The sequence below is a fragment of the Rhamphochromis sp. 'chilingali' genome (genome assembly GCF_963969265.1).
Source record: "Rhamphochromis sp. 'chilingali' genome assembly, chromosome: 9".
Taxonomy (NCBI): Eukaryota; Metazoa; Chordata; class Actinopteri; order Cichliformes; family Cichlidae; genus Rhamphochromis; species Rhamphochromis sp. 'chilingali'.
Window position 1 is genome coordinate 24,575,070 of NC_137936.1, and position 21,331 is coordinate 24,596,400.

At 38.3% G+C, this 21,331-nt stretch overlaps 3 protein-coding genes across 3 annotated transcripts; 2 read left to right on the forward strand and 1 right to left on the reverse strand.

Annotated features, from left to right (window-relative positions):
* Window positions 1-264: 264 nt before the first annotated feature.
* Window positions 265-4,579, forward strand: LOC308402973 (putative G-protein coupled receptor). The gene is made up of 2 exons (XM_080892156.1): window positions 265-451; window positions 2,836-4,579. The coding sequence occupies exon 2, from the start codon at window positions 2,940-2,942 to the stop codon at window positions 4,206-4,208; it is 1,269 nt and encodes a 422-aa protein (XP_080748282.1). The 5' UTR covers window positions 265-451; window positions 2,836-2,939; the 3' UTR covers window positions 4,209-4,579.
* Window positions 4,580-11,581: 7,002 nt separating this feature from the next.
* On the forward strand, window positions 11,582-14,193 carry cav4a (caveolin 4a). The gene is made up of 3 exons (XM_080891442.1): window positions 11,582-11,952; window positions 12,208-12,395; window positions 13,271-14,193. Exons 1-3 carry the CDS (start codon window positions 11,734-11,736, stop codon window positions 13,419-13,421), a joined length of 558 nt encoding a protein of 185 aa, XP_080747568.1. The 5' UTR covers window positions 11,582-11,733; the 3' UTR covers window positions 13,422-14,193.
* A 482-nt stretch (window positions 14,194-14,675) lies between these two features.
* On the reverse strand, window positions 14,676-21,089 carry LOC308402124 (isotocin receptor-like). The gene is made up of 2 exons (XM_080890746.1): window positions 19,424-21,089; window positions 14,676-15,612 (listed from the first exon to the last, which is right to left on the reverse strand). The coding sequence occupies exons 1-2, from the start codon at window positions 20,346-20,348 to the stop codon at window positions 15,359-15,361; spliced, it is 1,179 nt and encodes a 392-aa protein (XP_080746872.1). The 5' UTR covers window positions 20,349-21,089; the 3' UTR covers window positions 14,676-15,358.
* Between the last annotated feature and the right edge of the window lie 242 nt (window positions 21,090-21,331).

The window sequence follows — 21,331 nt, forward strand, 5'->3', positions numbered from 1 at the left end:
TACTGACTGACTGATGAACGACAGTGTGTGTGGGACATGGTTAATGTCAGTGGGAGGCGGTTTGATGCAGTCATCTTCGCTTGAAAGATGTGATTTGGACAACCAAAGGCTGGCTCCTCGCCCCCCCCCCCCCCCCCCCCCCCCCTCCCTCGGGCTAGCTGGGCTGCCTCAGTGGACTCACAGCACATCACCTCTCTCCGATACCCTCAGTCCTCCCAGGGGTCCTCTGTCAAGCCTCAAAAGCCTTTTTTTTCCTGTCGGAAATCAGCTGTTTTCATGAGAAGTTGCAACACAGCAGGATAGTTCCCGGTGGACCATTATGCACCTGCAGCAACACCTGAGTACTGAATTTGATGCTTTTCAAAGTTTCTGAAATATCAGAGTGTTTTGGAAGATTTCTAGTTTACAAGAACTTTTTAAGGACCAATTTTCAAAATGAAAGTGCTTTGATGTAAGTATATAGCTATTTGATTATATAACACTTAACTATGATGTGAAAGAATATATATTATTCTATTTGTTTGGTTCATTGCTTAAAGTAAAATGCAAAGTAAAGTAAAGCATTTCACTTTCATATTTACTTATTTCATTGATTTATTTTGTTCTATCAGATCAAATGACTGAGACGTTTGTGTAACACTTCCTGAAATTGTTAGAATTTGTTTAGCAGATTTCACTGACACTGCCTTAATGGTTTTTTTCTTAAAGTTGAGCAAGTTTAACACCAAGTTGAGCCATGCCAGAAATAAAAAAGTCTCTCAAATTATGTCATTCAGAAAAACTGGATAGATAATGCTAGTTAAGAATATAACTGTGCATCAATTCATAGGGTTCACTACACATTTAAAACCCACAAAGTCCAAGTACATTACAAGCTGATGAAATGTTGCCTTCTAGTGAATTTATTATAATGAATGAATGAATGAAATTATTAACCTAAACTTATGAACTTTCAGCATTTCAACATACTGTAGCACATGGATGGAATTTTGCAGCTGCATGTTGAAGTGTCATTCATTTTGTATCAGAATGAGCTGAGTTAACAGTTATTGGAGACCTCATTTTTAAATCTAATTAAAATTGGTCAACACTTTCAGTTTCTTGCGTTAAGTTTGAACTCTTTAAAACCTATTTGTGCAATTCAAATTCAACAGAAAAGTCAGATAATGGAATAAATGCTCATCACTAACATTATGCAAGCTTAAATACATTAAAATGGTTCTTAAGACCTTTTTTGGCTTTTAAAAAGGATTTATTTGAAAAACCAAGAGGAGCGATAAAATCAGACAGAAGTATTAAACATAGATGTAAAATAACTACAAATGTTTTGGAGAATCAAATAAAGTGAAACTGAGCAGTGGCTAGAAAAGGTAAACCTGTTCAGAAGTCATTTGTGGACTGAAGAACATCACATGCTGGGCTGCAACTGGAACATGATGAGAACGAGGACAGCCTTACATAATGTGTATGAGAATGTACATGTACTAGTCCTTCCTGGGGATAAATCTCAGTGCAAACGTGGCATGCCAATAGCTGTCCACCATAGAAGATTACAGCGGCAGAGAGAATCAGTGGATAACCAGTGGATAGAGAGCACATGTATTTAGGACACAGCGTCCTCCACAGCCTGAAACCTGATTATGATTATCAGAACAAGATAGTTAGATACATTTATGGGGGAGGCACATGAAGGGCAGCACAGACGTGAAACTAAATGTAAACGGATTAATGTTACATTTGTTACATTGTTTTATATACTATTTCTAGATTGCTCGGTGATTAGGGGTCAGGCGTGTTCTGGTTTAAGGTCTCCTCTTTGATGGTATGGTGAAGGGTGACACTGAACACATACTAATCAATGCAGGCAGTTCACTGCAGCTGGGCTAAAACAAGCATGCTCATTATCTTTCATTTCTAAAGGATGGGGATGGATGGAGGAGAAACACAGTGTCCTCCATGAATTATTCCCATTGATCATGTTTCTCCCTCACTATAGATACAAAATGGCATAAACAGCCTAACTAATAAGGTGAACGTCTGTGTGTTTTGATGAAGGTTGTAGTGAGTACTCCTGGATGTTTGTATTTATATATCACACTGCAGAGTATGTCAGATACAGTTAGTGTGATGAGTTATGATCAATTTGACAACAAATGTAATATTGTACGTTAAAAACTGTTGTATGTAATGCCTTCTGTGGCTCTGGATGTGCTTTTTTAAATGGCTAATGCCATTGTTGTGATGTCATTAGGGTTATCTCAACTCATGCCTTGAGACTACATATGGCTTTAGGAATGCAGGTTTAAAGTTGGAAAGATGTTTAGAATTTATCATTCAGAAATGATCTAATAGGTATTAAATAACCCCCTTAACAGTGCTTTGTGTAACTTATAGCGTGTATTGTTAACATTCTTTGTCCTTACTGTAATCAATATAGCTACTTGTGAAAAGGCCCGTTCCTATCAAAGAACCTGCAAACAATTATCACCCAGCTGCAGGCTATCTGAGCTCTGGAGAGCATTTTAAAGATTTTCAGCCTAAAGCTGTTCTGTTTTAGTTTGCCCTCAACTACCATCGTCATTTTAAGCTAAAGCAGTTAACTGTTTGAGACAAATTACAAAGGGCTCAGTGCAGATAAAATGAGCAACTACTGGGTGAATACAGACGAGGATTTAGCAAAACTTATTGGAAAGTAGCTCCAAATTTGCGAAATAATACGTAATGCTTTACTAGAAAGTGTTTCCACTGTGCAAAAGTAAAGCCATCTGATGCAAATGAAAAGATGCAAAATTTGCCATTGATATATTTATCCTTTTCTTCATTTTGTCTTTACAGAAGTGAGGTGTATTTCTTTTGATGTCTGAAGAACTTTTTAGCTTCGTCGCTTAACAATGGGAGCCACTGGAATACAGATCTTAACTCGTTCTTTATTATGAATCATGGAAGAGTACAGTTCATTTGTGACTGAGTACAATGAAAGCACTGCCGCTTGGCCAATAGAGCCTTCTGCACCCAGCAGACACTTAGGAAATGTTCCCAGCCCACAAACACGTCTCAAGGACCTCATGGGATTATTTTTCATGGTGACCCTAAATTTTCTTGCACTTCTGGCCAACACTGCTGTTCTTGTGGTTGTCATCAAAGCCCCTCATCTCAGGAAATTTGTATTTTTGTGCCATCTTTGTGCAGTGGACCTTCTGTGTGCCATCTTGATCATGCCACTCGGCATTGTGTCCAGCTCGGGGTACTTTGCTGGTGTGGTGTTCACTATGCTGGAGTGCCAGATCTATGTCTTCCTCAATGTAATCCTCATAGCAGCCTCCATCTTCACCATCACAGCTATTAGCGTGGAGCGTTATTACTACATTGTTCACCCCATGCGATATGAGGTCAAGATGACGCTGAAGCTGACTGCAGCTGTGATGGTGATAGTGTGGGTCGCTTCTGCAGGGCTGGGATTGTCTACTGTGTTTGGATGGCCGTCTTATGGCAGCCTGACCTCCGTCAGTGCAGCACACTGCTCACTGTACTGGAGCAACAGTGACCACAGGCGTATTTTCTCTGTGCTCTTCAGTGTCACCTGTTTCTGTCTGCCAGCAGTTGTGATTTTTGCTGTCTACTGTAATATCTACAAAGTGGCCCGTGTGGCTGCCCGGCAACATGGACCTCTGCCCTCCTGGACAAACAGTCAACTGAAGCATCGCTCTGACTCAATAAACAGTCAGACTACCATCATTACAACTCGCAATGCCCCACGCAGGATTACCCGAGAACGGCCTTTCGGGGGTGGTAAGGCTGCTCTTACTCTGGTGGTCATTGTTGGGCAGTTTCTAATCTGCTGGCTGCCTTATTTTGCCTTCCACCTTCATTTGATACTTGATGCAACACCCCAGATCCCCGATGACCTGGAGGAAACTGTCACCTGGCTGGCATATTCGTCATTTGCTATTAACCCTTTTTTCTATGGGCTTCTAAATCGGCAGATTAGGGAAGAGCTTTGTAAACTAAGGCGCTGCTACTCGACTCGGCCAATGGAATTGCCAGCGTCCAGCCAGGAGGGCTCGGGTCATGAGAACTTCTTGCAGTTTCTCAACAGGACCAGCTGCAGTTTAGAGACACGTCCAAGCTTTGCTACTCCCAGTTCTCTGGATTATACTGGGCAGACTGGTTTCAGGATACCAGGACAGATTCCAGAGGAGTTCAGTTAGATTTTGCTCTACTGTACCTCAGTGTTGTGCCACAAATAATTGAAAGTTTGGGGGATTAAGTTATTTAAAGATCATATGCAATATGACAAGCAAATTTTTGCAGACAGTAATAACAAGTGAGAGACAGCATACAGAAAAAAAAACTGTTTTCGTCTTTGAATCGTTTCTATAAAGATTCAAAGAAGTACTAAATGGACTTTTAAAAAAAGCATTACTGTGGTGAAACAAGCCTTAACGAGTCCTTAAAGATCACTTTAATTTTATTAGCTAGCCTAAAGTAAAGTTACTCTTTATCTACAATCAATAGTTCTGTTTTATGAAAATGAATCAACACAAGTAATTATTACACAATCAAATGTTGTCCTATTGTATTTATATTCCAGGAATTTATGTAAATGTTATTTATTATACACAAACAGGAGGAAATATTTGTTTTGTTCAAGGATATTTTATTTCTTATCAATTTAAATGTGAAAATAAATTTCTGGCATTTTAATAATGTTGATAAACAATGTTTGTACATTAGAAATAAGTATGAGATTTATATAAAACTTTTTTTTAGCATGTTGGTCTAAAATCGGATCTACTTTATTCTCTGGTGAAAGATGTTCGGGATTATATACAGTTATGTAAACTGCATGTCTTCATTTCTTCTTCATGTTTTGTATTCTGTTAACATTAACTAATATACCACATAGTTAATTAATCTCACAGAAACAGCCTCTAAGAGTGCACTGGGGCTGCTAGGCTGTTGTGACCATGATTCAACAGCCAACCCAAGTCCTTCAGGCATATTGTTAAGGTTTGCTTGAGTTTACTTTCTGCAAGAGATAACTAATACGTGCCTAAAGACACTCATTTGCCCAATTTATGTTCGACAGTTTGTCTCAGGACAGACATTGTGGGTTTGAATTTATGGTTTCTGACCTCCGTGCCCTCCCTGTGCCCACTTATGAAAGCACTGTAAGTAAAATTGAGCCCAGTTAAAACATCATTATATAAGCAGAAAATGCCATTTCATAATAGATGAAGTGGTTGTCTCTAATAACATTTAATATGAGTACATGAGCAGATTAACAGCAAAGAATTTGTAATTTTCTGTATTTACTTACAATCAGCTTGGCAATTGACTTCTGGTGTATGAAGTTATTCTTATTAAACTTTGATGTTTATTTATTTAGATAAGTCATTAGAGACAGTTTAATGTTTCTGATGATTTGTCTGTTGTGAATATTTTGAGGCTATGCACAGCTTTCCCACAGAGATTAGACTTTTGGGATAACATCAGGCAGACATGCTTATGTGGACAAATGAAAAGATAAACCAGTAAGCCAATAAATTAAATACATGGTGATTTGCAGAGATCTTAAAGAGAGAAATAACAATTGGAAGAGTGACAACTGCATACTGAAAGGCAGCAGAACAGATAACTCCTCAACACACACAATACACAAAATGTAATAAGACACATGCACACACACACATGCACGCATACACACATACACACAGTAACTGAAATCCAGTTTATAGACATCTAGATATGTTAAAAGTGAGATAACGCTGCCTTTTTATGGTGTCTGGCTGTAAACACGTTCAAGTAAGTGCTGCGGAGTGTTAGTCTCTGATAACATTGGTGTTGTTTTCACCATGTGTGTGTTTGTGTATGTGTGTACATGTTTAGACATCTTTGTGAGGACAGAAAATTGGCATGCTACCATACTTGCGGGGACCAACAGTCACTTATGGGAACAAAATGCCCATCCCCACAAGTTTGAAGGCATTTTTGAGGCTCAAATGTGGTTTTAGTTACAATTAGGTTATGGTTACGTTTAGGCTAAGGGTCAGGGCTAGGCAATCGTTTTTGAAGGTTAGAGTTAGGGTAGGCAGCTAGGGAAAGTATTTTCTCAATTAGATGTGCTCACTAAGATATGTGTGCGTGTGTATAATTAACAAAATGCAATGACTTTCAAAACATTTAGATCCCTACATTTATCGGAAAATACAGTATAAAGATAAAAAGACAAGAGGCAAAGCTGGACGTGGCAGAGTTGCTAAGATTTTTGTGATCAGGATGGACAGCATTAGAAGTGAGTATATCTGAGAGACACCTCAGCTTGAGTCTTTTGGAGACAAAGAGACAAGGGTGAAATGGTTTGGACATGCGCAGAAGAGGGACAGTGAATATACTGCACAAGGGCTGTTAACTATGGAGGTGTCAGACAAGAAGAAAAGAAGAAGGCCACAGAGGAGTTTTACGGGTGCAGTGGAGGAGGGCATGCAGATTGTTGCCCTGACAGAAAACTATGCCAAGAACAGGGTGAGATAGAAGCAGATGATCCAATTTGGTCACCCATGATGTGAGCAACTTAAAGAAGAACGTGAAGAAGCAAAGAGATAAGTGATGATAAAATGCTGCTGATTGATGAAAGAAAAATAAAATACATTTTGAACTTGATACCAGAAACACATTTAAGAATGAAAAAGAGCTTAAAAATGCTTAAGAAGCTATTAAAGAGTGTGTGGGATAAATAGTTCAATGTGAAATTGCAAAGGATTCGAGGATTTATAGTTCATCCCATCATTAAAGGATTTACAGAATCCAGAGAAATGAATACACACAGGACAAGCTAGATAACCAATATTGAATGTTTGTGACCTTTGGCCCTTATGTCACACTTCATAAAATCATATGACGAGACACGTCTGGTCTCAGGAACCGTTGGTAATAAAGGTGGTTCAGGTGAGCTTTCATTGAAAGTCCACAAAGGAAAGAGACGACTGGACAAAGAGGACCAAAGGACTATTGGATCTTAAAAAGCTCCCTTATCCATCAGGGATTACCACAGCAGATCCACATGTTTGATTTGGAATTAGATTTTAGTTTCTTGGGTTGTTTTTTTTAAATGATGTCCCTCCTGCCACAGCCCGACTTTGTGTACTCTCTCAGAATTAAACAGGCTTCACTTGTTAGGAGAATGTGCAAACCACGACAGTGTTTGTGTGCTACAAAGTAACACATCACTTTGTATTAGATATAATAATGTTTTAAGTAATAATTTGTAATGTGTTAAGACAAGTAACACATTACAAATTATCACATTACTTTGTAGCGCATCAGCTCATCACATTACATTTTTCACTAACACATTACAGTAATGCATTACTGTAATCAATTCAGTAATTACATTACATTTGAAATAAAATTACTTGCATTACAAAGTTGTCTGACTGGCAGTTATCTGCATGCTGGGTAAATACAGTTCCACCCAGCATGGATTCCTGCACTTGCACTATACAGGAGGAGGAAAATCACAGGGTGACACAGTCATACTGCTTAACAATTAAATAACATTTAATATGTAATACATTACTGTACTGAATAGTAAGTATGCTGAAAAGACTTAAAATTCTTCCCTTTCTATACCCAGTGCTGTTTGTTTGCTGGAAGGCCTGCTTTGGTGTTTCACAAAAGGATGAATGATGCTCTGACATAATAATGGGAGAATCACTTCAGAAGAATCAAAGGGAGAAGGTTTGATTGATGGTGCTGTCAGATGGTGCGAAACAAATTATTTTGCCAGAACTTCCTCTTATACAGTAACAGCATTTTCCTAGAGTTTCCTCAGAAGTGCATACAAACTAACACAACAGGTATTTAACCTTGTTCGCAGTGCTCACAGAGCATAACCTCCTGCCCAGTTTATTCACAATCGATAGAATAATTACTGTCCAAAAGCAGGAAAGAATGTAAAACAAACAAAGCTATTGATAAACTTGATTGACTTATAGAAAGCCACATTAAACACTCAATAAATTGTTTTGTTTTTTAATTTAAAAAAATAATAATTTAAAAAGAGAAAAAAGTAAATGGATTCAAAATTCAGATTATTCTGACATTTAAAATGGCAATTTCTTTCCTTCATTTCATTTCCATTTCTGCTCTGCATTTCCTTTTTGAACTGGCTTTAATGAGTCATTTCACTTTCTGCTGTTACGCTCTCCATTTAGCCTCTCAAACCAAAGGAACACAGATTAGCTGTGTGATAGGATGTAAGGAGTTCTGCAAATTGGCTGCAAATTGACACATCTGGTCAAATTATGCAAAATAAAATAATTCACTCAGATAATCCTGCTTAGAGAGCAGCAGCAAGAGCAACAGTGCTTCACTGACATGAAGTCCTCTTGGCATAATGTAGATGGTTAGCAACCAGCTGTTTTTCATGGAACTAGTTCTGTCGAATCTACTATATTTGAACCAGTGTTGCCAAATGCTTTATTTTTATATATATTTTTTATATTTTAAGCTTAGGTTCCAGCCCCCCTGGGACCCCAAACTGAATAAACAGAAAAGAACTGACTGGATGGATATTTTAAGCTTTTCTGTTATATAGTCATGCCAAGTGTTGGGGATGCCGGTGCTTCGTATCAGAGCTGCTTTGCTGACCTGCAGATGTTCATACATGATACTGTGGGAATCATGACATAACGGTCAGTCTGACCTATTGTGCTGAAAACAGCTGGACCGGCAGGTGCTGAGAAGAAACACTGTCTGACATCTCTTGTGCCCCACATAAAATGCTACTGCTGGCAGAAAAGGATCTGAGCTTCAGCTGGCGTTAAAATATTAGATTATTTAAAGCAAACATAATATTTCTCCACTCAGTGACATGAATTTCTTTATTGTGAGTCTGTGATTTGCACAGTTTTTCCTCTATTTTAGTCTATAAGGGAAAATGTGATAATGCAGCATTCTTCCACATAATATTTTCTTTTACAAGTCTTGGACACAACATGCATGATCACATTTGATTTAACTTGTGACAAAATAGTACTGTCTGTCTTTGTTTATCCTACTAGTCTGAAGTAGGTGGACATCAGTTAAAAAGAGGATTTCACGTAATTCCACGCGGCAGCTGGGATTTAGCAAAATTTGACTCAGAATGTAATGACAGTTGCCTGGCTGTGTGAGTATGTTCCTGGGTCACTCTCGACCAAATCTGATCAAACCACGTCTACACAGCCCTCATATAAAAGGTTTACTAAACAGGAAACAGGAAGCTAAAAAATCAACACCATCAGAGATGAGGTGATGGTTCACGTGGTCCTCTGCAGTGAAGTCTTCATGAAATCTGCACCTGACTATGGGGGCTGGGCCCTCTGACGCTTCACTTCATTTAGAAGGATGAATAAAAGAAAGTCCAAAAGAGCATTTGATTTGCTGCTCTGTATCAGAGCTGTGACTGGAGGCTAGTGTGCTGCTCTACGTGTGTTGCAAAGCAATATTATCGTCCTTGAACCCTTAAACCCTCATAATAATAAAATCTGAAAATAACCTTTTCTCCTAAATTTTTCTTTCTCTATTTTTAGCTTTAAATTTACCTGTTTGAAAATACCTAAACTGTGACACCATTTCTTTACAGTGTTTTGTACTCCATGCAATTTATATAAAAAGAAAGTAAGTAGTGTAATTTGTTATATAAAAAGTATAAATCATGTTCCAACTATTACATACAAGTTTATTTAAAAATATGTTTCAGTAAACATGACAAAGACAGTACTGCTCCCAATTATTTGTTTATTAGCTGAAGCTTATCTTATCTTGCAAGCCCTCAGAATTGTAGCCTTGGGGTAAGAATAGCATTATTCAGTGAGCTGGGATATTCGTGTTTCTTTTTCTATCTTTCCCTCATGGTTGCTTCTCCCCTCTCTCCCTATCTGGCTGCTTCACACATGCACTCACCGTCTGTTGACCTCACCTGTGAAGCCGGAAACAAACAAACCCCATCTGGTGAAGTGTGCAGTCCATTAGCATACCATTGTCTCCTGCACCAACACAGGAAATTCACTGCCATCCATACACTGTGTTCTCTCTCTATCTCCATCCAGCAGGCAGAAATTATCATTACCATGGAGACCGTAGAGTGCTCATCACAGAGTAGAGCACTTATCCCCAACTCTGAACAAATGTACAGTTTGTTACATACTCGACAGCAGGTTGTTACGTAGTGCCATGTTCATTCAGTCTTTCAGATCAGGCTTGGCTTTTTCCCCCATTTTATTTGTTTCTTTAAACTGTTTTTCAGGATTGAAAAGAGCAAAACTTTTTAATGCATTACTCTTAATATTGATCAAGATATGATTACTCAATTTTTATGTGCTTTTTTTTTCTTTTTTTTTGGACATAAAGGTAAAGGGTGATAAAAGTTACAAAAGCCATCATCCATTTACAGCCATTAGAGACAATCTACCATTTCATACTGCAAAAGTTTAATTCATTCAACCACATATTTACATTTAGAATATTGTGCAACTGCTTGGTCAGAACACCATCTACAACCGTCAAGCCACTTATATACAATTGTCTAATTAAACTTTGGATAGGAAGTCAGAAAGCTGCTATGTTCTTAAGAAATTAAATATGTTAAGTTTTGGTCCTTATATTTAATTTGCTCATCTTAAACTCATTTAGTTTTGAGCCAGGGAACCCATGGAGTGTCTGGTTGGAACTGTGGGCTGCCATTATGTAAATCCTGATGTATGCACTGTGATAGCCCCTGTTAGAGTTAATGAATGCAACTGGAAGCTCCTGGCCCATCTCTAAAAGCTGGCTGCCTCAGTTTTTGCTCTCTCTCCATCCACCCAGCACCATGCTATTTGCCTTGCTGATGTAAGCTTCTTTTATTTTAGGTTCTACATTGTACAACATCATACACCAATATTTACTGTATAGATTTTGTTTCTTACTATCTCTTGTGTATGTGTTGCTTAGTTTTGTGTATCTTATATGGTCTGATTGGATGAGTATTTGACCTACTGATAGCAGTGAACCACGATGTAAATATTACTTGTATAGAACTGGATAGCATTTCAGTGTTTAGATTAGGAACAGGCAAAGATAAGTAGTTAATTTCCATAAAAGGCCAGATAGGGGCAGTGTTGTCTCGTAGTTAAAGGCTTTTTAGATGCAGAAGTAATGGAGCCTATGAATAACATTTTAGAATCAGCATGACAGGAATTCCAGTATCACTGCATATGTTCGGTTGAAATCCTTTTTAGTTCTGCATCTCTGCCTTGTTGTATTACAAACAACTAAAGTAAAAGATGAAGGAAATCATTTAGTTTCAGTCTATGATACTGTAAGGTCATTGCAATGCACGGATTCCTGAATTGATTTTTTTTTATTGTTTACAGTTGCCAGTTAAATAAAGCTGAATTGACCTTTATACTTTAGTGTCTGTCTGTCCCACTTGGGCGTATCAGTGTATACAGAGCTATCTCTGTTCATGCCCATAGTATTTATATCCTCCTCCCATATCTTCCCACAGCAGAGGAAAATGATCTTCACTTGAAAGACCATCTGCAAATACCACCCAGGGCACTGTAACGTTCCCAATATAACCTCCCGGCACAGCCAGCTGGGCTGTTCCAGTCAATGGCCTCACACAGTCTGGAGTGTTACTAATGTAACAATTTCCCACTCTGTTTTTCTTTGGTTGTGCTTTTTTTTTTGCATTTAATTAACACCATGATGAAAGGGGACGATTCAGAGGAAGTGGATATAGATTTGGGGGACTCCAGTGACCCTGAAGACTTTGAAAATGGGGAGCAACGTGAGACACTGTGGAAGGCCTCTCCTGCTATGGAAGAGGAGGAAAACATTCACACGTCTACACTAGTGGAAATCAGTGATACCAAGCCGCTGATTAATGCAAGAGACTCCCGAGGTATCAATGACTGCCTTAAGGTATTGCATTCTTTCTGCAGTAGCTCTATTAAACTTTATCTCATGGTCTATCTGTACATTTGTCATGCTGCACATTAGCTGAAAAAAACAGAAAGCACTTAAATATTGACACAGGGGACCAAAGAGCTGCTTTACTGATTGCACCGCTCTCTAGTGGACATCATTTATCTGCAAAAATTGACTCAAGACCCCTAAGAACACTAGCTATTGGTTTACCTCGGTAGCACTAGCATCAGTCTCTCTTTGTTTCTTTAGGTGACGTTTGAGGATGTTATAGCTGAGCCGGTATCAGTGCGGAGCGGTGACAGAGTGTGGATCTGGAGCCATGCCCTGTTCGAGGTGTCTAGGATTTGGATTTACCGGATAGTCACAGTATTTTTGGCCATTCCTGTGTCAATAATCTCTGGACTCCTGTTCGCCATCCTCAGCTGTCTTCATATCTGGTAGGTTTAGATTCGGACCTCTAGGTTAGTAATTAAGATTTTTGTTTTCAATTAAAGTAATGTACAGGTGACCTTTTGTGACCGCTTATTGAGCCTGCACACACAACAGTGAAAGAATGCATTACTATACATTTTAATCTTTCCCCAGTACACATCATACTGTGGTATAGCAGCATGAACTAGACAAATTTTTTCTTCAGCTTGATTTTTTTTCCCAACCATCATAAAAGACTAAGCCTTCCTAAGACTGACACATACAGCTGCGGTCAGAGAATATAACATCCTCCTCCATAATGGTTGTTATAATTATAAACTGACACAGAAATGAACCATGCCAACATAAGTGCATTTTGCCTCTGTTGGGTGGCTCCCTAAATTGGCACATGGTCATCAAAACATATCCGAACCTCCGGCCTCGAGGCTAAAGAGCCACCTGACCCCTCTGGAGATGAGACAAGAATCTGAGAAATATTGATGGGGAAAAATTTTCTATAATGCTATTAAAGTGTCACTCCATGGGCGATAGCTTCCGTGGCCTGGAGGGAGCTTTCAAATCGCTCAAAGAAATGACCTCGATGATGTCAATTAAAACCTTGTGGTTATGTGAAGTCTGAAAGACATGACTGCTGAAAGGTGGGATGGGTCTGATTCAAGCCCCCCTCCAATTTTGTTTTGGGAAGCCAGGTGTTTTCCGAGCTTTTCTGCATTAGGATAACTTTAAGATGCCATATAAGTACTAATCTCTTCACTTCATTGTTGAGAAACAAAGTGTTATAGCAGAGTGTTATATATTAATTCAACATGAGAAATTAGAAATAGGAAATTATTACTGTTACATATTAAAACAAACATTTTTGTGTTCTCTTCTATGACAGGTTGGTTAGTCCCTGTATCCAGTGTCTCCTTATTGGCACTCGCTGGCTGCAGAGCCTATGGAGCATTGTCCTTGGTGTCATTGTACAGCCTTTTCTCACAAGTGCTAGAAAATGTTGTGGTGGCTTCAGCATTCACCTGGCCAAAGAATGAGACTCACATGTGAGAAGCACTTCAAGACTGCAAATGCTCATTGACATGGACAAGTGCACTTACTGTTGTGTGGTCACGTGGACCCAAACCAAGCAGCATTTAAAAAAAAATACTTTATCCAAAATGTAACACCCATTATTTATAGCTATTATTAAAGTTCGATAGTATCTGCTGAGACTTGAAGTAAAAAATCAATGGTGACGCAATTCTTCGTTTCACATTCGGGATGTGAAACCATTTTAGTGACTCTTTTTGCTCAGCATGTAGTTCTTTTTTCACTCTGAGGGATTATAGTTTAAGAAATGCATGCAGAAATCATTTTTTGCAATTTGAATATTACATAATATGTAATAGAGTTTGGGCTTTTCAAGATCTAGGTTTGAGGATGTATGAAAAGGGGCTTTAACAATACTTTGTCTAGTCAGAAAAAAAGAGTTCAGTTACCTTGTACCAAGTGTTGAAATGAGTTCTACTTTGTCAATGAAAAAATATTTGATTGTGCAAATATCTTTCATTTCACAATTATAATTACTGGACATGAGCTTCTCCTCTATCACGGCTCAGTTGTGGTCATAGAGAAAGAAACTTTATAATTGTTAAAGGTTTAGCATTGAACAGAATATCAAGAATATGTTTCTGAATAATAATAATTAATATTTGATGTATTGTCCTGGAAGGAAATGAAAGTAAAAGACATGGTTTAATATGGTTTTTAAACTAATACACTTTTAGACTTATTGTTGATATTAAAAAGACATTATTAAAGCATTTTTCAAATACAACGATGATATGCTCTTTTGTTGCAACATCCCTAATATAAGGTTAAGTTTTCCTGTGTCATCTCTTTATCTTCTTGCTTGAAGACAAATGACCATGCAGGGAGATACTGTATATCCAGTTAGTTATTGTGATGTGTCAAGATTGCCTACAGTACATTTAGCAATTTGAGGCAGCAAACACTTGATTGAAATAGGTGTTTCTGATGTCACTCTTCCACTCCCACAGCTGTCACTAACAACAGGCAGGAACAGATGTGCAGTGGCATCCACATTCACACGACAGAGATCGACTTCACTGGCACACTTTATTGTTGCAGAAATCCATGCACATCAGAATTTACTGTGGCATATGCTATGTCTAAGAGAAATCTCTGTTAGATATAATATCTATAGACAGACAGGATGGCAGAAAGTGGACAGATAACTATCATTCATGACTTATGAAATTTACTGTGTGATGGTATTGGACCAATTACGTATTTGCAGATTTATTTCCACACTGATTTGAGCTTTTGAGGAAAAAAAAGTCTTTGTGTCTTATAAGTGTGAATTATGAAACTTTGGTTGGTTTGGAGGGTTCAATCTTCAGGTCAAATTAGTATAACTTCACCCGAATCACAAATCAGAGCACTTTCCCTCTCGCAGACAGACTGTTTTTTATTTGACAGCTCTACTGCTGACACTAATGCCCCAACCCTTTTATATAATCCCCTCCTCCACCTTAAAGCTTCTCCCTGTGGAGGCTATACACTACAATGTTTTCTTTGACAATTCACAACAAACATATATGAATAAACGTAGCTGACCTTTCACATCACACATTACATATTACCTTACCTTTACACATATTTTTTGTTGCAAAGAAAGATGAAAATGATAACAAATTCTTTTTAAATTTTACATCACATTTTGTTCAAATTCTATACACGATATATATAAAACACCATTTGTACTGTTTTCTGTCACCAGTGGGTGCAGGGTGTCATCTGGACAGGAAGTTTACATTGTCAGTTTAGCTCGATTCAAAATGTTACAGAAAAAATGTGCAGCAATAGCCAGCACACTGCCTCTGTAGTCAGTTAAATGGGTGAAATGGGTAGCTGTATGAGTGCTAGATTACTTGATTGCACGAAGCTTGCATGCCTTTTAGCTGGCTTTTCAGTGTACCATACTGGATGTGCGTGAGAGGCTCCTCTGACTGTTGGTGTTCTTGTTAACGTAAGTGGAGGAGCCCCTTTTGTGTCTGCACTGTTGATCACAGCTGCACGAGCATTCTGTCAGGTACCGTCGACAGCAGCAGAAGAAACACTGCATCAGGTCATGGAATAGGTGACCCGCGAAGAACATGTAAATCCACGGGTTACAGCAGCTATTGAGACTGGCTAGCAACATTGCAATGATGAAAGCCATGTCTAGGAAGACGGAGAGAAACAAGAACATATAAGAGGTTATTTTGAAAGACTTTTTTTCCCCTCTTCATACATTCTTCTTTTAGTCTGTTATTTCCCAGAAAAGCCACAACCAACATTGAACTGACTCTACTAACAAATATCAGCTGTGTAGCTCGACTGATCTTATCCAGATGATATTAAAAACATATGAGTGACACGCAGCGTTAAACTGGATAACATGTTTTGTCATAAACATGACCATTGGCACAATAATTTACAACCACATTGGCGTTCAGTCCTACAGATATATTTACCAAATAATTTGAAACAAATACATACCCAACAAATACACTGTCTTCCTGTTTTAAATTGTGTATTTTTGAAACTTTCTTTTAATACTTTAGTAGCAAACTACTTTTTTTTTTAAAGATTTTGATCATCTGTAGAAACCACCAGATGTGAGAATTATAGCTACAAACAGTGCGGAGAAGCGTTAAGAGACAAACTAACACGTATCTAGTTGTCAGCTTTTCACTGCATTTGCTGACAGTGATGAAAATAAAGATGGGAAAAATACCAGACCTTGCCACCATGAATAAAATGAACAGTTTAGAAAGAAGAAGTGGGTTGATCTTTAAAAAGACTAGCAAGTCTTTCCCCATCACAGTAAGATGTAATCACTCGATGCTTAGGTTTGAAAGTTTGTTTATTCATAAGTTGTTCAAGCTTCACGAGGCTCTAGGAAGGGTAATGGCAATTTATTACTTGAGCCAACACTTTTAGTTTGTATTTAAATATCTGAACAACTACTTTATAGTCTAACAACTTAAACACCCTGCTTTTTCATCAAGCCCCACCATCTGATGTAATATTTTAGGATAGCATATCTAATAGTGTGGTTGATAATCTTTTAGGTCACTAAAAGTACTGGGTTGGGGTCATAAAACCCAGTAAAACCACTGGGGCCCTTTTTAATGCTTAATTTCATGTATGTATTGTAAATCTGTCAATCTGATGTACTTATTGTATACCCACATTATTCATACAGAATTATATTAGCTGACAAGCTAATGCAATTCAGACTTCCTCCTCCAAAAAACATTTTGGATCATAAAAATGAAACATGGTAGCTGCTGGATGCCTCACAGATAGAACTTTAGGTTGCTTGAAAACAAATATGACGAACAGCTTCGATTAAAAGAACCTGTCCTTGGTGGAAAAAATACAGCTTTTTTTTTCATTCACTCAATTGATTACATTCCAATTATTAGAGCCCTGGAGTACACTGAATAAGCACATAATCTGAAAAGTGGAAAGAGGACAACTTCCAAGTCCCCCCTCTTTATCCTAAATAGGGTGAGAGAGATTTAGAGCTTGCTGGCGTCGGTCCTCAAGCACTGACCCATTCTCTTCCCTGTACTCTGAGTCCCCACAGTACTTTGCTTTATTGTGAGAGGTGTGCCAACCAAATGGCCCATTAAAATTCTGAAAAGTGTTTAACAGCCTGCCCAGAGTTGTAAAAATCATTTGGTGCAAGAAATCCTAGCCACTGGAAATACAGAGGGGAAAAAAACTGAAAATGACAGCATTCAACTTTTCCTTTTTATATTGGTACAATGCATTCATCACTTTCTGAAATGAAAGAAAAACATTTATCTTAACTCCTTTTCAGCATTGTGATTTACTGCTCTTTTCAGGAGAAATATAAAGGATGAGATGTCAACTTCAAAAACAGAGCTGCTGTCACTTTGTGGAAGAACAGGCTCTATATCAAAGATAAGTTTGAGGATAAAAAGTTAAGAAAACATTGCAGGAGTGCAAGAAGCCACATTCTCCTCCATTATCAGTGAATCCTTTGGAAGTTTTACAGTGTGATGTTATGACTGAAGTGCAGGCCCTGGAAAAAAGTTCACAGGTTTCATGCTGGATCAAATGCCCTGATAAACACGACCTTCATGGAGTCTTAACCCATGTGGCATTACTTCAAAGAGACTGCAATGAGTCAGAAAATATAGAGAATCTAAATTATCTTTACTTTTGCATATAGATTTGCACAGAGACTTTCCTTGGAAAAGTATTTTTTGAAATCTAAAAGAATTTGATGTGCACTGAAACCACAAAGCCTGATTTAAATTCAATCTGTTGTCTGCCTCTCATAAAACTGCTCCAGTTCCACAAATTATACTGATGTATTAAGCCCCACTGTATTTTTGTTATGCCATGTAAATAGTACCAGAGGCAGACCAGTCACTCACTCTTATGATTTACTTATGCAAGCATGACTATATGTCAAAGGAATTTTTTGTAACCCTCTACTGATTTATAAAATTTTTGAGCTCCTTAAGCAATGCTTTCTTACTTGCTTCAAGTTAAAAAGTATAATTACAATTAAAAAGGCTTTTTAAAATTTACCAGAGTGGGAACAGTAGAGAAATGATTCTACAATAACAGTCTGCTGATAAGATAATAATATGTGCAACACCGAAAGAGGCTTCCCCGCTGCTTGCATGACAGACAGAGACGTGGCAAAGATTAAGTCAGTGGTAGGTTTGGAAACCCTTCTCCAGTCCTTGGCTTGGCTTTGTTCGTAATAAAAAAGACTGATCAATTTAAAGTGATTGCACTGTTCGTTCCCCTATTCTGCATTATTATTTGGATTTACAAATATTAAATATATGCTTAATATTAGAGTGTTAAATCCGGTAACATTGCTATCCCACTGAGTTATAAAGAAGGAAACAAGTTTTTATTGTGGCTGCTTAATGGCAAAATATATGTGTAACTTTTTTCAATTATTGTTCAGGTGTATTTATTGAGAAACAGATGATACTGCTTGACCTGAGTAAACCAAGAAGATGAAGACAGAAAAAATTTTGAAAGTTGATATAATATATGAATGTGAGACCAACATAAATTTTCTTTATTTCTAAAGTTTTATTCTTTATTTCTAAGCCACTAAACGTACTTTTTGTGTCCACAGATAATACTTATATTGCTAAATGCACTCTGACAAAAAATACTTCAATACTTCAAGCAATCTGGAGTCCCTAATATAACACAGCCTTCTGGGATTTTTTTTCTTTTTAGATATATTTTAAATGTAATTTGTGCTTGTTTGACACATTTTTGGCCTTGGTATTTTTTATTTTTTTTAAATGAGAGCAACAGGAAAATGATTATTCTGGGGGGAAAGTCTGGCCACCAAAACATTGATTGGAATCTCTGAAAGCTCTGAATGCACATTTGTGGATGTTTTTAAGATAATGCAGCTTGAATGTCTACTTTAATGGCAAACTGACAAGATCTGAGGAGTATATCTGAACAAACAGTTCAATTAAATGGATATTAGACAAAATAGCACTGGGAATTGAGACAGAAACGCTTTGATGTTCTGGTACATTTACTCCCCTAGAGGCTCTGAGGTCTTTCTTCAAACTGATAACCACTGTGAATGTTACGCCCATCCATTTCTGTTTACTCTGGGGAAGTCTGATTTTAAACACCATTGTGTTGCCTTGAAAGAACGGCGGATTTCTTGTGCATTCCTAAAGATGTGTTGTGAGGTGGAAGAATGATTTTTGTTTGCGTGGGACACTTGTGGAACAGAATTTTTTTTTCCCTATTAAGTGCTTTTGGCAAGAAAAAAAAATCAACACCATTAATCTTGGACAAAGACGACGCATTAGTCATTGTGTCACTAAGCACTTTGCCCACAATAGAAGGAAGAAAACGGCGTCATAAACCAATAAATATTGCCATTAATCAAAATGTGTAAACACTTTAAAAAGAAAAACTGTTATGGTAAAACGAAGGCCGTTGGGTGCGCTTTTACCTTCTCTTGGTGCAGCAGGATCCCATGCCGACCACATCTGGACAAAGAAAAAAGGAGTCCAGCACACAATATAAGCAAGTACCACTACAAATGTCATTTTTACTGTGCGGATCTTAGCCTTCGAAATGAGTCTCACGCTGCTCACACGAGAAAAGGGTTGGGCGCCTTTGGAGGGCCTTGGAGTGAGAGCCAGAAAGTGCTCCCTTCTGGTTTTTAGATTGAAATTCTCCCATATTTTAAAACATATCAAACCATAGCAGATGCTTAAAATGGCCACTGGGAAAATGTAAATGCTCAAACTCATCCAAGTGATGTATGCTTTGGCACCCCAAGGCTGCACGAAGTCCCCCCAGCAGTCATACACACCATTACCGACCTCCCTAAGAGAAAATATGTAAGCTTGAGGACTGCTGAATATCAGGCTGAGCATCCAAGAGGCGATCACACAGAAGCGGTCTTTTTTCTTGTGCACGGAGCGAAGTGGCTGGCAGACTGCCAAGCACCTGTCTATCGACATTAAAACCAGCATGTACGTAGACGCAAACATACCCACGACCTGGAGGTATTTCACCAACCTGCACAGCAAATCGGGTCCATAGAAGCGAAAAGTGATATCCCAGATGAGCTGAGGTAAAACCTGAAAGATTGCAACTACAAGGTCTGCGATGCTCAGGTGCTTCATGAAGTAATACATCCGAGACTGACTGTGCTTGGTGGTGTGAATAGCCCACAGGACGCACATATTGCCTGTCAGCGCGAGAAGCAGCACAAGGACCAGAACGGTAACTTCCACTTTAGCCACTTCTTCATTTCGTTTCAGAGGGTTCACCGTGGTGTTTCCTACGTAGCTTTCATTTTCACGACTTGAGCTGCTCCATGTGAGATTGTGAGACCAACTGTACTGCTCGCGTAAAAGGTCTTCCATCGTGCGTAAAAGCGCCACTTAGGCGCAGCCAGCAGTCACATCACAAACCCAGGTTCGGGACCTCTATCAGCTGTGTTAGCTTAGTTTCCCTACGTAATTTTCTGCCAGCACACCCCGCTATTATTATTATTATTTTCCCTTTCTGTTTAATAATCCGAACTCAGGACTGCAGTCTGCAGAGAGAAGGGAAAACATTATTATTGAAAACTCTTGGTCATTGCACTTTAATCTTTAAACTAATAAACAGTAAATTAACGAAATAACAGTATTTAAGTGATTATGTTCAAAAGGCGCTCACCCACTAAATCATCCTATCTTCTCTTAGGGACTTTGGAGCACCACTGTCCTCATCACTCGCTGCCTCCAGTTTGATGTCTGATCTACCGAAGCTCTGCTTGCTACCAGTGTCAGTAACTCCCTCCCCTCGTTTCATTTTCCTTCGAAGGAAACTGCTTACTTGGGTATGGACCTTATAGTTCTTTCTGTCTCGCTCTTCCTCCCCCATACGTTCACTTAGTGTAAGCTTTGACAATGTGAAATACTTTGAGCCAAATCATCCCAATAGCCTAAAAGCAGTGTCATTTTTGTTTCACAGTTTCACAGTTAGTGCTTTCAGCATCTACATTATTTAAAGCGAGCTGTTGTTGGAGTCCAAAAATTCCAGTCTGGACTATAAAGGTCAATATTTTCTCAAAGATACCGTATATGGAAAAGGATGTTATCTGGATGAATGCCATTATATATGGGATTGTGATGTGGTGCTGTAATTTGGCACTTTATGCTAAGGGTCTGTCAGGTAATAGCAAAAAGCATAATAACTGTGCAAGGGAAGTGACTCACTGAATCCAATTGCACATAAAGAATGTGGGTTGATGTCATTAATACCATCAAAAGTGCCCTTCACTCTCATGCAACAGCCAAAATGAATGTAGTCATTTTGTTTAAATGTCAGATATCCTACTTTTGATTCAGACTCCATGAAA